At 41.6% G+C, this 17,609-nt stretch overlaps 1 protein-coding gene across 2 annotated transcripts; it reads left to right on the forward strand.

Moving 5' to 3' along the window:
* Nucleotides 1-2,625: 2,625 nt before the first annotated feature.
* Nucleotides 2,626-16,100, forward strand: LOC138979619 (zinc finger protein 567-like). Of its 2 annotated transcripts, XM_070352337.1 has the most exons (3): nucleotides 2,691-2,773; nucleotides 3,454-3,537; nucleotides 11,492-16,100. In XM_070352337.1, exons 2-3 carry the CDS (start codon nucleotides 3,531-3,533, stop codon nucleotides 13,708-13,710), a joined length of 2,226 nt encoding a protein of 741 aa, XP_070208438.1. In that variant the 5' UTR covers nucleotides 2,691-2,773; nucleotides 3,454-3,530; the 3' UTR covers nucleotides 13,711-16,100. The 2 variants fall into 2 exon arrangements, with proteins under 2 accessions (XP_070208437.1, XP_070208438.1); XM_070352336.1 differs by lacking the exon at nucleotides 3,454-3,537 and having other exon boundaries at nucleotides 2,626-2,773.
* The last annotated feature ends 1,509 nt before the right edge of the window (nucleotides 16,101-17,609 follow it).

Genomic DNA, 17,609 nt, shown 5'->3' on the forward strand with positions numbered 1-17,609 from the left:
TTTTCAATGAATCAGGTTTTAGGAAGTGATGCAGCTCAAATTGCCTGCTGCACGTGAATTTAGCAGGACAGAGCAGCTGTAAAGAAATATTTCTGTTTTTGTTTTAAATAATTAAAGTGCTTGCCAAAAAAAAGTTGTTCCTTTCATCAGTTACTTAGAATACAAACATCACTTTTGATGCATGTTTGTTTGTTTGCGCATAGATGTGTGTGTGTGTGTGTGTGTGTGTGTGTGTGTGTGTGTGTGTGTATGAGTGTGTGTGTGTGTCTGTCTGTGTGTGTGTCTGTCTGTGTGTGTGTCTGTGTCTGTGTCTCTGGTGTGTCTGTGTCTCTGTGTGTGTCTCTGTGTGTGTCTCTGTGTGTGTCTCTGTGTGTGTCTCTGTGTGTGTCTCTGTGTGTGTCTCTGTGTGTGTCTCTGTGTGTGTCTGTGTGTGTGTGTGTGATCATAATGTTACTATACCTTCTCCTTTCTCTTTCTGGAACACCCACACTTATTTGGCGAAACAGGGTTATTTGAGTCAAAAGGGAAGCTAACTTAAAATCAAAAATAGCACTATTACAGTTCTTTTGGTTTGACATTAAGTTTAGCAAGAAATTCATTTACAAATTTGCAGTTTCATTCAGGTGTAAAAATCATCTCCAGTCCACATACTACACATGGCACACAGAACAAAATATTTTGGGTTTGAAAACATGAATGCATACATGCAGTGTAAACTCGACATGAATCTTTTCGTTTTTACATTTAGTCAAGTTATGACTAAATGTTTTAACATCGAGGGGGGAATCAAGACGAGGGTCGTGGTGTATGTGTGTGTGTCTGTGTGTGTGTCTGTGTGTGTGTGTGTGTGTGTAGAGCGATTCAGACTAAACTACTGGACCGATCTTTATGAAATTTGACATGAGAGTTCCTGGGTATGAAATCCCCGAACTTTTTTTTCATTTTTTTGATAAATGTCTTTGATGACGTCATATCCGGCTTTTCGTGAAAGTTGAGGCGGCACTGTCACGCCCTCATTTTTCAACCAAATTGATTGAAATTTTGGTCAAGCAATCTTCGACGAAGCCCGGACTTCGGTATTGCATTTCAGCTTGGTGGCTTAAAAATTAATTAATGACTTTGGTCATTAAAAATCAGAAAATTGTAAAAAAAAATATAAAAAAATTATAAAACGATCCAAATTTACGTTCATCTTATTCTCCATCATTTTCTGATTCCAAAAACATATAAATATCTTATATTTGGATTAAAAACAAGCTCTGAAAATTAAATATATAAAAATTATTATCAAAATTAAATTGTCGAAATCAATTTAAAAACACTTTCATCTTATTCCTTGTCGATTCCTGATTCCAAAAACATATAGATATGATATGTTTGGATTAAAAACACGCTCAGAAAGTTAAAACAAAGAGAGGTACAGAAAAGCGTGCTATCCTTCTTAGTGCAACTACTACCCCGCTCTTCTTGTCAATTTCACTGCCTTTGCCATGAGCGGTGGACTGACGATGCTACGAGTATACGGTCTTGCTGAAAAATGGCATTGCGTTCAGTTTCATTCTGTGAGTTCGACAGCTACTTGACTAAATGTATTTTCGCCTTACGCGACTTGTTTTAAGCTAAGACTGGGAAGCACATCTCTGTCACTGCACACCACCATGAGGGACAACCACACACATATTCTTGCAAAAATTCCCCAAGAAAAATATATGATTATATGAATAATACAGTTTATTTTAGAGCCCCAGTATGTCTCAAATCACAAATGGTTTACAAAACGATTTAAATCTTCTGATAAATAAAAGCAGTTCTAACCTTATGGAACACACTTGTAAAGAGCTTCGAGCTGTGGAGAAGCACTATATAAATGTCCATTATTATTATTATCTTTCTTATTATTATTTAAAAAAAAAAGTTATTGAGACATCCCAGTGCACTAAGGGATTTATAGAGCAAATCGAGAAAATTCAATATTGAACAAAGCGCATAGCGCTGAGTAATGAATTTTCTCGATTTGCTCTATAAATCCCTTGGTGCACTGGGATTGTTTCAATAACGATATTGTCGGTACCGCCAGAGAAAAAAGAAGACACAACACGCACATTTTGCTACGCGCATTTGAATAGGCATAACTATGTGGTCAGGTCGTAGAAGATCTACTTTTGTGTGGGCTGTCTCAAGTGTGTCGTGCTTTCATCACACGCAAACTCTTGTTTAAATTTCTGTTGGTAAATTCCAGTGTAGCGTTAAGCTAAACAGTGATGATCTCTCAGAGAGAACTCATTTGAACTCGGAGAAAGGACTGTGTCACAAGTTCTTAGTTATTTGCGATTCGAAACCTCAAGTCGAGCTTCGATGGATTGACTGTGCAGAGTGACTCCCCTTGAATTGGCTAATGTGAAAGGCGCCACGCTAAATCCTATGCCACATCCATCTTTTAAATTATGTTAGTCCAAATCTGTTCCAGATCTAGCTTTTTTGTTGTTGCTCTTTTTTGATCGGTAAAGTTTTACAAGTTTGATAGTTTTTAGGTTTTATTTAGTTATTAATTTTACACCAAATATGTGTAAAATACATTCAAGGTTCATTCAGAATATGTAGGAAGATTTTGCTGTAAGAATCTTGTGCGCTTCCTGTTCCGGCGCTTCCGGTCTGCCATTTTTCAGGATCAGGATCAGGAATTTTACGCAGCTTGGAACCTTTTTAGGTTATTTGCGCGACGGCATGAGCCACAGGTTTTTGTTCCATCAATACGCACAAAGGCCATCATTGGGTAAATATTGTTTAATTTGTTTCTATTGTTAATTTTCTGTTCAGGAATAATTATATTAGTCTTGTAGTAGGGAAAATTGTATTGTTTTGTACGTTTTTTGGTACGGCCTTTCACCATGTGATCATGTGGTGTTTCAGTGTTCGCCATGTATGACATGCGCACTTTTGCAAAGTTCATTTTACTGTTTAATTAGTGGTTAGTGTGTCAAATTCAAGTAAGAGTGGTATTTTTTTTGTTGAACATGTCTGTCTTTTATTTAAAGTGTATGGAAATACATTTGTCTCGTCGCGATATAACCTTCGTGGTTGAAAACGACGTTAAACACCAAATAAAGAAAGAAATACATTTGTGCCAAAGATAACGCTGCACAGTTATTTTGTTTTTAACCATTTTCTAGTCAACAGTATGTTTACCTGTGATTCAGAATACGTTTTTTGGTTTGTTTTGTTATTCCTTTTTGTGTTAAAGTGTGTAAGAGATGAAAGTAATGGTCAGAGCTCTTTTTTTAAGTTGGTAGAATTCTTATTGTCTCCCTTTAAGTGCAACAGAATAGTTTCCCAAATGACAAGTGTTATAGGTTGTTTCCCTTTCTTTTTTGTAGTGTCAGTGTAATGTTAGTAGTTACTGTTCATTATTAGTATGGTTGAACTTGAGTGATTCTTATGTCACATTGGTTTTAGTTTGACGGTGCAGTTCAACTACTCATCAGTTCTGCCAGGCTTTGTTTTGTGCGGCTGTGACAGCTCTGGTACTAAATATGAACGGTAAGAATGCTCTGAACCCTACACGTATTATATCCCCATCGTTTTTTCCTTCACATTTGCTGAGTGGGGTTTATGTCGTCTGCTAGGCTAGGGCAATCGAACGCGGCATTCCAAAAACAAAAATTGCTCGTCACGTTGCACTGAGTCTGCACGCATGAGGCAAGCTGGTAATAAGATATGGTACAGACGTTCTAAACCCTACACGTTTTCGATTCCGATTGTTCTTGCCTTGAAATAATAATTCGGAAACCATTCATTTACTGAACTGATGCAGTCGTATTTCAGTGTAATCTAGTCTGCTACGTATATATTCCAAATGCTGTTCTAGCTGGTACCCAGTCAACACACAATATCGGTCTGATATCGGATTTGACCGGATATCTCGGACCAAGCTGACCGATATCGGTCCGATATCGGATTCCAAGTTTTCTCATGAGATTAACGTTAAATTATTGTTAACTTTTTACAATAATTTAACGTTAATTAAAACAAAACCATAATATAACGTTAAATTAAAGTTAATTTTACGTTTACGGCTAATGTCAGTTTTACCAAATAAAAAGCATAATATAATGGTTAGATTAACGTTATTTAAACATGTGGTTTTTTTACGTTGAGTGCGAAAATAAAAAGAACCAAAATAAAACTCTTTATTGAGATTTTTATTTTAATTTTTTTTTCTTCCTCGGACCAAGATATTCTGATATCGGTCCGATATTGGATTCCAAGTTTTCACATCATCGCCAATACAATCCCAGCCAGCACACCGATATTGGCCCGATATCAGACCAATATCGGATACGATATCGGGTCGATATCAGACCGATATCAGATTGCAAATCGGGTCGATATTTGATTCCAACATTGGACCGATATCAGTCCGATATAGAGAATCGATATCGGCCTAATATCGGATCCCGATATCGGACCGATATCAGATTGCAAATCAGGTCGATGCCTGTCGGGTCGATATCGGATTCCGACATTGGTTTTATGGCTTAAAATGTCATGGCTAACGTTAATTTAATGTTTTATGACTAACGCTTATTTAATGTTAAAATAATGTTTTAAGCCAACAAATAACAAGAACACTTGCAAACATAAGCATGCTATCAAACAAAAAGTTTTAAAAACAGCTTATTGGAAATGTTAAGAGTGAAAAAATAAGCAACATTTCAGCAGTGAACTCGATGCTGGCTTTTGATCTTGTTGTATTACTTCCAGAGAGCATAAAAGCTGTTGATTTTTAATCTCTGTCTGATTGGAAGTGTACATGGACGGGCGCTGTGGCGGGGTGGTAAGACGTCAGCCTCTTAATCGGAAGGTCGAGGGTTCGAATCCCGGCCGCCTGGTGGGTTAAGTGTGGCGATTTTTCTGATCTCCCAGGTCAACTTATGTGCAGACCTGCTAGTGGCTTATTCCCCTTCGTGTGTACACGCCAAGCACAAGACCAGCTGCGCACGGAAAAGATCCTGTAATCAATGTCAGAGTTCGATGGGTTATAGAAACACTAAAATACTAAACATGCATCCCCTGAAAGCGGAGTATGGCTGCCTTGATGGCGGGGTAAAAACGGCCATACACGTAAAATTCAAGTGGGAGTTTCACTCCCACGAACCCAGAAGAAGAAGAAGAAGGAAGTGTACATAATAACATGAAACAAAACAAAAGACAAATAAATAAAACCATGAGAAATATGTTGTGAGAATTATGTTCTAAACATTTATTCATTTCCATGATATACATTTAAAAAAACACACACCATAAAACCATGATAAAAGTGTCGGAAGTTGAATCAGTTCTAAAGTTTCTGGAAGTGAGTTTGGATACATGTATCCCACTTTTAGGTTCTGTACCTAGAAATTTACCAATTCTATTCCATCTTTTGGGTTTAAAAAAAAAAAGTCTTCGCACAGCTAGGTATCTTGTACATGTATCCGAATGATGCCAGAGACACAAGGAAAGATGAGGTTATTTGCAACACCACCAGCAGAGGAAGAAGTCATTCATTTTGCAGCAGCAGATAAAAGAATTGTTGAATTTGAAGCAGAAGCAGACACAGAATTTGTTGAATTTGTAGCGTCATCTGCAGACAAAGAAGTTGTTGAATTTACAGCAGACGATATACTTGTTAAATCTGCAGCAGCAAACGAAGAAGTCATTCACTTTGCAGCAGCGCCAGACAACAAGAATTGTTGAATTCGAAGCAGGAGCAGACAGAGAAGTTGTTGAGTTTGCAGCAGCAGCAGCAGACAAAGAAGTTGTTGCATTTGCAGCAGACGATATACTTGTTAAATCTGCAGCACCAGCCATGGAAAAAGTTGTTGATACAACCAGTGCAGACGATGGCATGTCTGCAATAGGATACTTTGAAGATCTGCTCCAATTGCTATGACACCTGCAAAGACAGAGAATGCAACAATCTTAAAACATAAAGAATTCAGTGTGATTTGAGAACTTCAGTGTAAACACTATAATTATGTCTTCTTTGTTAATGCTCTTTGCTAAATATAGAACTGAAGGTAAATAGGTTTAAATTGTCTTTGCATTATGCCAGTATTTGTTGAATTTACTTGTGTGTATATATATATATACACTACTCAAAAGAATTCAAGGGCCACTCAGTTGGTCATTCACCATTCAAAGCAATTAAGACAAACAACAGATAACATATATCAGAAGTTTAATTTATTCACTTGTTGTTCGATCGGTTACAATTTCATTAACAAACACGAATTATTCATCGAGAAAACTTCATTTGAATGGACATACCCCCATTTTCAAAATTCAGAACAGAGAGCAGTTGGAATCACAAGAGTCAATAACGAGTGTGATCTCCATTGGCATTGATGCAGTCCAGGCAACGCTGACACATGGACCTGACCAATGTCTGAAGAGTGTTCTGAGGGATCGCCTGCCACTCCTGCTGCAGAGTGTGGAACAGGACGTTGAGGTTTGGTGGAGGAGGATGATTCGCTCGAATCAGTCGCCCCAGGACATCCCAAAGTTGCTCGATTGGGTTCAGATCGGGCGAACGGTAGGGCCAGTCCATCCTGATAACTTGCTGCTGCTGCAGAAAGTTATTGACGACCCGAGCTCTATGCGCAGGCGCGTTGTCGTCTTGCAGTGTGGCACCTGGTCCGATGGCCTGAAGGACTGGTATGGCTATGGGACGCAGAATGTCATCCCTGTATGCGATGCCAGTCAGGTTGCCTTGGACACGGTGTAGGGGTGTCCTGTGGTGAAGACTGAATCCACCCCACACCATCAGGGAGCCGCCACCATGTCTGTCGTGCTCCAGAACGGTAGCGTTGCTGAAGCGCTCTCTAGGACGTCTCCAGACGCGAATTCGGCCGTCGTTGAAGGACAGCGTGTAGCGAGACTCGTCGGAGAAGAGCACCCTGGACCACTGCTGCCTTGTCCACGCCAGATGACGCCGGGTCCAGGCCAGACGAGCTGCACGATGAGCCCTAGTGAGTGGAGGTCGTACCGCTCGCCGCCTTGATCGCATGTTCACCTCGTGCAGACGGTTGCGATCAGTTTGGTCACTGACCAGGATGTTGGTGGCTGTTCGCAGTTGCCCCCTGAGCGTGTTTGCAGTGGCGGTTCTGTTACGCAGGGCTGACACGATGACGTAGCGGTCTTCTCTCCTGGTCGTCATTCGTAGGCGCCCAGCCCTCCTTGGTTCTTGCACACTTCCGGTGTTGTTGAAGCGGTCTCTCAGCCTCTGTATGACAGAATGTGTCACTTGCAGTCGCCTGCCAACTTCCCGCACTGCTAAGCCTTCCTGGAGCCAGGCCACGGCCATCCCTCTGTCAGCATCACTCAGTCGGCGTCTTGGGGGCATGGTTAAAAATGCTCAAGAAACGTGGCCTTAAATACCCCTTGGTCTGCAACACTGGTTGACGTCTGCTCACAAAAGCTACGGTTTGCACGTGCATTGCAGTTTTGAGTCTGCGCAGGTGTGCTGCGTCAGCTAGACGCGTTTCAAAAGTTGGCATTTTCACGTCAATTTAGCGTTTCTTCTGTGGCCCCGTGTAGCACTTTGAATAAATGCTCATCTGAACCCTTTTCAAAAACACGTTGTCTTGAACATTGCGTGACACTGTTTGTTGCTTATTTGGCAAAAAACCCACATTTTTTTCAGTCTGCACTTTTTGTTCAAACCATGTCAAAAATGACACTGGCCCTTGAATTATTTTGAGTAGTGTATATGCTAACTTTGGTAGCATTCTTCTGTGACCCCCCGCGGGTTAGGGGGAAGAATTTACCCGATGCTCCCCAGCATGTCGTAAGAGGCGACTAACGGATTCTGTTTCTCCTTTTACCCTTGCTAAGTGTTTCTTGTATAGACTGAATATAGTCAATTTTGTAAAGATTTTAGTCAAGCACTATGTAAGAAATGTTAAGTCCTTTGTACTGAAAACTTGCATTCTCCCAGTAAGGTAATATATTGTACTACGTTGCAAGCCCCTGGAGCAAATTTTTGATTAGTGCTTTTGTGAACAAGAAACAATTGACAAGTGGCTCTATCCCATCTCCCCCCTTTCCCCGTCGCGATATAACCTTCGTGGTTGAAAACGACGTTAAACACCAAATAAAGAAAGAAAGAAAATGTATGCTTTTATTCAGTGGAATTAATTCTAGCTTTATAATGAAAACGGCAGTTACGAACGCATCACGTGTGACACAAAAAACTCTGTGACATCAAATTCGTCCAAAGTGTGTCTTCGGTTGAATGAATGCATTTTCTGCATCTTCTGCACTTGTTGGCTTGATGATTGCAAAAGAATTAATGATTGTAACAGAGGTTGGACAAATCTAAGTGAGCGTGACAACATTCGATGCGTGCGTAACGCTGTTTTCAACTTCATTTTTGGGGGTCTCAAACACAAAGGAAACAAGTCGCGTAAGACAAAATTACTACATTTAGTCAAGCTGTGGAACTCACAGAATGAAACAGAACGCACTGCATATATATAAATGACCGTAGTCCGCGGCTCGGGCAAAAGGCAGTGAAATTAACGAGCCTGTTTAGCGCAGTAGTGGTTTGCGCTGTGCTGTACCTCTCTTCGTTTGAACTTTCTGAACGTGTTTTTAATCCAAACATGTCATATCTTTGTTTTTGGAATCAGGAACCGACAAGGAATAAGATGAAATTGTTTTTAAACCGATTTCGGAAATTTTATTTTAATCATAATTTTTATATTTTTAATTTCCAGACCTTGTTTTTAATCCGAATATAACATATCTATATGTTTTTGGAATCAGAAAATGATGAAGAATAAGATGAATGTAATTTTCGATCACTTTATAAAAAATAATTTTAATTACAATTTTCAGATTTTTAATGACCAAAGTCATTAATTAATTTTTAAGCCTCCAAGCTGAAATACAATACCAAAGTCCGGCCTTCGTCGAAGATTGCTTGGCCAAAATTTCAATCAATTTTATTAAAAAAATGAGGGTGTGACTCAACTTTTACAAAAAGCCGGATATGTCGTCATCAAAGACATTTATCGAAAAAATGAAGAAAAAAAATCTGGGGATATCATACCCAGGAACTCTCATGTCAAATTTCATGAAGATCGGTTCAGTAGTTTAGTCTGAATCGCTCTACACACACACACACACACACACACACACACACACACACACACCACGACCTTTGTCTCGATTCCCCCTCTATGTTTAAACATTTAGTCAAAACTTGACTCGACTAAATGTAAAAACATTTGCACAGGAATGAACCTTTATCGTTTCACAAAGTGACTTTTCAACAAATCATCCAAGATCAACTTATCGTGTAAATGAACTATAGCTTCCAATATATGTACCGATCCTGTTACCGCCCTGATATGGCCTCTCGTGGTCGGCTGGGCATTAAGCAAACAAACAAACAAACCGAACCTGTTCCTATCTTTCTTACACATTTGCTTCTGTGAAAATTTCATTTTAAGTGACCGACCTAAGAATTCACCAGCTTTGGAGAATGACTCATATATGTATACCGAGCAACAAAAGAAACGCGAAGAAATTCTGCAATGTTTGATTGACAAAATCCCGAACAATTATGGAGTTAGAATTATCAAATCACAAAATTTTGATGAGGGCATGTTTGACCTAGCTGTTGCGTGATTATTTTGATGCTGCGACTGTTTCAACACACGGGACAAGTAGGTTTAACGTTGACGAAGTTTTGGAGGTCTCGCTCAGTCAGCCTTCATCGCGCTCTCTGGCCACTGATCAGACACTGGTTGCTTCCTATGATGTTCCTGGTAGTGTCAGCAGCTGAATTGAATCGATGTCGAAGACGTTGTGGCAGGAAATTGTGATCTTGTCTTATTAAGAAGTGCCAGCAGCGGCTGCACTTCCTGAGACAGTTGCGCAAGTTCCGTATGTCACAGCAAATCATGACGCAGTTCTATCGCGCAGTCGTTGAGAGCACCCTGTGTTTTTCTATCACGGTCTGGTATGGCAGCACCACTGAGAAAGAGAAACAGCTACTGGAGAGCATTGTGCGGACAGCCTCCAAGGTCGCGGGCTGTGACTTCCCTTCCGTTGCCTCTATTTTTGAGTTGCGCTCAGGTCGAAAAGCAGGAAAGATTGTTCGCGACCCCTCCCACCCGGCAAACCACTTCTTCGAGCCTCTTCCATCTGGTAGGCGCTACAGAGCTTTGAAAGCCAGAACTAGTCGCTTTCGCTCTAGCTTCATCCCCCATGCTGTACTGACAACTCCTGTAGAGAAGACGTTGTAATATACTGTAGTTATAGGATTAGGGGGGGGGGGGTCTTTTGTTACTTAGTCCTTTCACTGCATTCCATTACTGTTCTCATAACTTGTGATAGTGGAAGTATGTGCAATGTGGAATGGTCCTTATTTTTTAGGTGCTTGAGTAGTTCTGTGATGGTAGTAGTTTTGTGCAATGTGACTCTAGGTTCAGGTGCTTGAGTAGATCTGTGATAGTCTGTTAATACTGTTGTTTTAAACTGTCTAACTGGCTAGATTATGATTATATAATTTTATGTGATGATCTGACTAAATGATAATAATTACGTATACTACTTACTTTTAAATGGATTATAATTTTTAGGTATTGTTCTAGTATTCACTAATGTTGCATTGATATTACTGGCACCCCTTTTAAACTGATATGGTTTTTACCTTTACAAGGCGACGATGTGGATTTGTGATGTAGATATGTGACTGGTTATGTGTGAGTATGTAAATAATTGTGTGGGTGTGTGTGTGTGTGAGTTGTGTCTGTATGTACATGGCAGTGTAATGTACGTATGTATGCATGCATGGTGATGTGTGTCTGCATATGTGTCTGGTTGGTTTTTATTTTATTTTTACCGTGCCGTGCCAAGATGAAATCCTTTTGCAAAATTGGTGAATAAATATCTTGTATCTTGTATCTTGCATCTTGTAACTTGTATTGGGGTAATGCGAAAAAATCCACCGCGTTGCATAACTGCAGTGCTTCCAATGTCACCAGAACATTGCAGAAGGTGATAAACTGTTGACATATGCACGTTTAAATCACATGTCAGCGGTTCTGGATCACCCCCAGCTTTAAATCGACCTGGCATTTTGGTGGTGTCAATCTTGGCATCCTGGCTGTTTCAAAAGTGAGACTGACAGCAAGCGTGCCATGGTCTCTTTTGATTGCTAATGCATTAGTGAACACATCTCACACATCTCAAACCTGCTTGTCCGGTGTGTTAAAACAGTCACAGCATCAAAATAATCACACAAAGGCAAGGTCAAACATGCCTTCATTAAACTTTTCTGGTTTAATAATTTTAACTCTATAACTGTTGGAGATTTTGTCAATCAAACAATGACGAATTTTTTTGCGTTTCTTATTGACACATCTGGAGATTCTGGTTGTGTTGCTTTTTTCATTGTGACACACAGGGATTACACAAAAATTATGTGCCTCTCTTTCAGCAGTTGAAGTCAAGACAGAGCCATTCCCAGCTATGACCGAGACGAGCAATTCAGCAGCTGAAGTCAAGACAGAGGCATTCCCAGCTTTGACCGAGACGAGCAATTCAGCAGCTGAAGTGAAGACAGAGGCATTCCCAGCTGTGACCGAGACGAACAGTTCAGCAGCTGAAGTCAAGACAGAGGCATTCGCAGCTGTGACCGAGACGAGCATTTCAGCAGCTGAAGTGAAGACAGAGGCATTCCCAGCTGTGACCGAGACGAGCAGTTCAGCAGCTGAAGTCAAGACAGAGGCATTCCCAGCTTTGACCGAGACGAGCAATTCAGCAGCTGAAGTGAAGACAGAGGCATTCCCAGCTGTGACCGAGACGAGCAGTTCAGCAGCTGAAGCGAAGACAGAGGCATTCCCAGCTGTGACCGAGACGAGCATTTCAGCAGCTGAAGTGAAGACAGAGGCATTCCCAGCTGTGACTGAGACGAGCAATTCAGCAGCTGAAGTGAAGACAGAGGCATTCCCAGCTGTGACCGAGACGAGCAGTTCAGCAGCTGAAGTCAAGACAGAGGTATTCCCAGCTGTGACCGAGACGAGCATTTCAGCAGCTGAAGTGAAGACAGAGGCATTCCCAGCTGTGACCGAGACGAGCAGTTCAGCAGCTGAAGTGAAGACAGAGGCATTCCCAGCTTTGACCGAGACGAGCAGTTCAGCAGCTGAAGTGAAGACAGAGGCATTCCCAGCTGTGACCGAGACGAGCATTTCAGCAGCTGAAGTGAAGACAGAGGCATTCCCAGCTGTGACTGAGACGAGCAATTCAGCAGCTGAAGTCAAGACAGAGGCATTCCCAGCTTTGACTGAGACGAGCAGTTCAGATGCTGAAGACAGCCGTGCTACAAGTTTGTGTGAGCGTGGCGCGAGTATTGTTTCTGGCGATGTGAAAGATGAACAGGACAGGAAACCAGACGTTGCATTCTCTCCTGTGCCTACAGGCTGTGATTGCCAAGTGCAAGTCAAACAAGAGCCAGTAGACTCAGCACAAAACGTCGAGAGTATGGAACACAGTGACTTGAAATCCACTGACACGTTCGGCTGTGAGATAGCAAGAGTGAAATCAATTGAGGTGGAAACATGTTCAGCTACTGCAGGTACATCTGTGGTCTCTTCAAATAAGACAAAGAGATCACTGGACAAAGAGACAAGCCACAATACCAAGGACAAAGGAGCAATGCTCAGAACACCCATCATTACACGTAGTAGAGCTTTAGTGAAAGAAGGAAGTAACGATTTAGATGGGTCTATGCGTGGAGCAAAATTTGCTTGCAAAAATAGTTTGAAGAGCTACTTGTTGACACATACACGAGAAAAGCCACATGCCTACCCACAATGTTCAGCAACATTTGCCCAGAAACCTCATTTAGAGAGTCACATGTTAACACATACTGGAGAAAAGCCTCATGTTTGCCCTCATTGTACAGCAAAATGTTCTCGGAAAGGAAATTTAAAGACCCACATGTTAATGCATACTGGAGAAAAGTCACATGTCTGCCCTCATTGTACAGCCAAATTTGCTCGTAAAGGGAGTTTAAAGATCCACATGTTAACTCATACAGGAGAAAAGCCACATGTCTGCCCTCAATGTACAGCCAAATATGCTCGTAAAGGGAGTTTAAAGATCCACGTGTTAACTCATACTGGAGAAAGGCCACATGTCTGCCCTCATTGTACAGCCAAATTTGCTCATATACAGAGTTTAAAGATCCACATGTTAAGGCATACTGGAGAAAAGCCACATGCCTGCCCTCATTGTACAGCCAAATTTGCTCATACAGCGAGTTTAAAGATCCACATGTTGACTCATACCAGAGAAAAGTCACATGTCTGCCCTCATTGTACAGCAGTATTTGCTCATAAAGGGCATTTAAAGATTCACATGTTAACTCATACTGGAGAAAAGCCACATGTCTGCCCTCAGTGTACAGCAAAATTTGCTCGTAAAGGAAATTTAAAGAGCCACATGTTAACGCATACTGGAGAAAAGCCACATTCCTGCCCACGATGTTCAGCAAAATTTGCACTTAAACGGAGTTTAAAGAGCCACATGTTAACGCATACTGGAGAAAAGCCACATACCTGCCCAAGATGTTCAGCAAAATTTGCTCGTAAATGGAGTTTAAAGGGCCACATGTTAACGCATATGGGAGAAAAGCCACGACCTCCAAAAAGCTGAGATAATCAAATATTACAATGGAGGTGAATTTACAGAGGTTATGAATATGAAAAGAAAATCTAAAAAATAAGATCTTAAAGAGGAGGGAGTCTTATATTGGAGGTCTTAAAAGGGGGGTTCAGGGGTGGGATCTCTTCCGTCCCTGACGGATTTCCGTCCCAGGAAGAATATTGGCATTTTTTTTTTATACCTTTTTTTGTTAATCCCTGGCAGCTGCTGTTTACACTCCGTTCTGTGAACAGGTCAGCTACCTTTCACCAGTGACATGTGGGGAGCAGCAATGACATGTCAACCTGGCGAATGTGGCATCTTAGTTGCTATCTATTTGAAAACTCTGCTCACCCACAACTTTATAATATACACAAAGAAAAAAGCCAAGCACCCCCCGAATGAATTTGTGATATTAATTGAGTCAAATTTGTTTTACCATTTTTTTTCTTCGTAATGACATACATGGGTTTCCATAATAAGGTTGGGAAGTTCACGTGTCAAGATTGTGTCGCCACTGCCTGTGAGAAGCACGTGCAGCATGCAACCCATGAATGTTAAAAAGGCAGTATGCTCACGCTGCAAATTTCTGTATTTAACATTGGGCGACGACACTTTGCAAACATTCTCTGTGAACATGGCGAGAAGACGATTATCAGAGGCGATCCGATGGCAGATTATAGGAATGCATGCTACAGGAGCATCCTTCAAAGCGATTGGTCGTCAACTTGGCTACCACTACACCGTCATCAGCCGTTTGGTACGCAAACATCGTCAGACTGGTGCTGTGAAGGACTGTCCACAGCCAGGGCGACCCCGTGTGACGTCAGAACGTGAAGACCGAGCACTTCTCCGATTAATTCGGCGAGAGCCATTTTCAACGAGTACCGTCCTGAAACGAGCATGGCTTCCAAATCGACATCTGTCAACCAGGACCGTACGAAACCGCTTGAAAGCTGCAGGAATGGCAGCCCGAAGAGTCATTAAGCGTCCCCGACTAACAGATGACCACAAGAGAAGACGCTTGGCATGGTGTCTGGCACGGCAAAGATGGAACCTGAGAACGTGGAGGAGGATCCACTGGTCGGACGAAAGCAGATTCCTTCTCCATGTCACTGACGGCCGACTGAGGGTATGGAGGCACAGGAACACGGCCTATACACCCAGGCACATCAGACAAACTGTTCCATTCGGTGGCGGGTCAGTCATGGTTTGGGGTTGCATTTCCCATGACTGCAAGCTAGACCTTGTCACCATACGTGGCAACCTCACAGGTGATCAGTATATGCGACATGTCCTGGAACCTGTTGTCGTTACTCATTTTGACAACCACCCACTTGTTACAAGACCCGTGTACATGGATGATAACGCCAGGCCTCATCGATCCAGGGCAGTAGTGGACTACCTCCAGAACAACGCTGTAACAACACTCCCATGGCCGGCAATGAGTCCAGATCTTAATCCGCTGGAGCATGTTTGGGACATCCTGGGGCGTCGTATACAAGCTCTGCAGCCTCCTGTGCAGACATTACGTGAATTGGAGGCAGCTTTGCATCGTGAGTGGTTGCAAGTGACCCGTGAACAGATCCGACGTTGGACTGGAGGGATGAGACGCAGGGTTGACGCCGTCATCCGGGCACGCGGGGGTTTCACTCGATATTGAACTTTTGAATCGCGTATGCCGTCTGAGCACTCTCAATTACATTTTTTTCATGACACATTTACCTAAACCTGTCTCTTTCAGCTTGCAGCTCCATACTTATCAGGGGTACTGTTTTAGGGTTAAAACGTCACTTTTTGGCAAGGTACCAAATCACGATTAAAACCAATCAAAACTGGAGTTTTCTTGTGTGATGTTATTTCCAAAGAGTTGCTCTTGTCGATAACATTTGTCAAACCGAGCTCCATACCAAAACTTTAAAAATCAGTCATTGCGAAATTGAAGGGGGGTGCTTAGCTTTTTTCTTTGTGTATATATACCCCTCTTGCAGGGATTCTCTCCTTTAGTGGTGTAGTAGAAAAAAATTTGCATTCCTGATCTGTAACCCCGTGATCGGGAGGTCGTGGGTTTAAACTGACCCCGGCCGGGTCATACTTTAAAATTGGCAATCTAGTGGCTGCTCCGCCTGGCGTCTGGCATTATTGGGTTAGTGCTAGGACTGATTGGTCCGGTGTCAGAATAATGTGACTGGGTGAGACATGAAGCCTGTGCTGCGACTTTTGTCTTGTGTGTGGCGCACGTTATATGTCTAAGCAGCACCGCCCTGATATGGCCCTTCGTGGTCAGCTGGGCGTTAAGCAAACAAACAAACAAAAACAAAATTGAGTCCTTTAGAAAGCTTGCAAGTGAAAAACACTTAATTTAAACATATTTCTTTTTTAATTCAAATGATACCCCCTTCCCCCCCCCCCCCCCCCCCCCCCCCCCCCCCGCGGGTTAGGGGGAGTTCCATATTGGTTGGGACGAGAAAGAATTTACCCGATGCTCCCCAGCATGTCGTAAGAGGCGACTAACGGATTCTGTTTCTCCTTTTACCCTTGTTAAGTGTTTCCTGTATAGAATGTAGTCAATTTTTGTAAAGATTTTAGTCAAGCGTCCTTTGTACTGAAAACTTGCATTCTCCCAGTAAGGTCATATATTGTACTACGTTGCAAGCCCCTGGAGCAATTTTTTGATTAGTGCTTTTGTGAACAAGAAACACTTAACAAGTGGCTCTATCCCATCTCCCCCCTTTCCCCGTCGCGATATAACCTTGAACGGTTGAAAACGACGTTAAGCACCAAATAAAGAAAGAAATCTTGTTTCCCAAACCTCCTTCCACACAAGCTACGAGTTATCGGAGAAACAATTGTATGAAGTGGGATACGGCTGTATTTTATACCTGTCTGTTTTCACGGAGTCTGATATAATAAAATGATGCAGCTCAAATTGCCGGATGCACATGAAATTAGCAGGAAAAGGCATCTGTAAAGAAAAGCAGTTTGCCCGGTTTTGTTTTTTGTTTTAAATAAAGTTCTTGTAAAAATAAAGTTTCTGCTTTCATCAGTTACACAAAATACAATCAAGACTTCTGATGCATTTGTGTGTGTGTGTGTGTGTGTGTGTGTGTGTGTGTGTGTGTGTGTGTGTGTGTGTGTGTGTGTTTGATCGTAATTTTAATTTTACTTCTCCTTTCTCTCTTTCTGGAACACATACACTTATTTGGTGGAACAGGGACATCTGAATCCTTAGTACAGCTCACTTAAAATCAAAAATGCCACTATTACAGTTCTTGGGGTTTGACATACAGTTTGGCAAGGAATTTATTTACAAGCGTACATGTTCTTCTGGGTGTACATGACCCACATCCAGGTGCACATAGTGATACACTTAAAGATCCCAAGCACGCAGAAAAAAATCTTAGGAGTTGAAAAACATGCTGTGTAAAATAAACATGAATTGTTGTTAAAGCAAAAAATTAAAAGCACATCTTTGTCACTGGACACTACCCCTTTTGCTGAGAGTGTGTGTGCTGAAACAAGAAATAATGTTGATAGATTGTACATACAATTTGCAAAAACAAATGTGCAAAAGATTAAATTTAGCAATAGAGTTGCACTAGTTTGGAACTCACTATCTCACAAAATTAAAACGGCTACTAACCTTAAAGGTCCTTGTCTAAATTTTTATACCGAAATCGCCATTTGACCATTACAATGCTGAGTCTATTATCTACAAATATCAACAATACACCCCCTTTCGATCAGGAAAGATGAAGCCAGTGTAGCCGTTTGAAAATTCATTGTAGTATTCCAGCGTAGTACTCATAGTAGGATATCCTTATTTGGAAAATGCCAAGCGCAAAACTCCTCTCAAATCCCGTGCATTTTGTGCGTTTAAAAAAAAAGCGTGGACAGCGCTCCAGAGTCAA

This window comes from Littorina saxatilis, linkage group LG11 (assembly GCF_037325665.1).
Source record: "Littorina saxatilis isolate snail1 linkage group LG11, US_GU_Lsax_2.0, whole genome shotgun sequence".
Classification (NCBI taxonomy): domain Eukaryota; kingdom Metazoa; phylum Mollusca; class Gastropoda; order Littorinimorpha; family Littorinidae; genus Littorina; species Littorina saxatilis.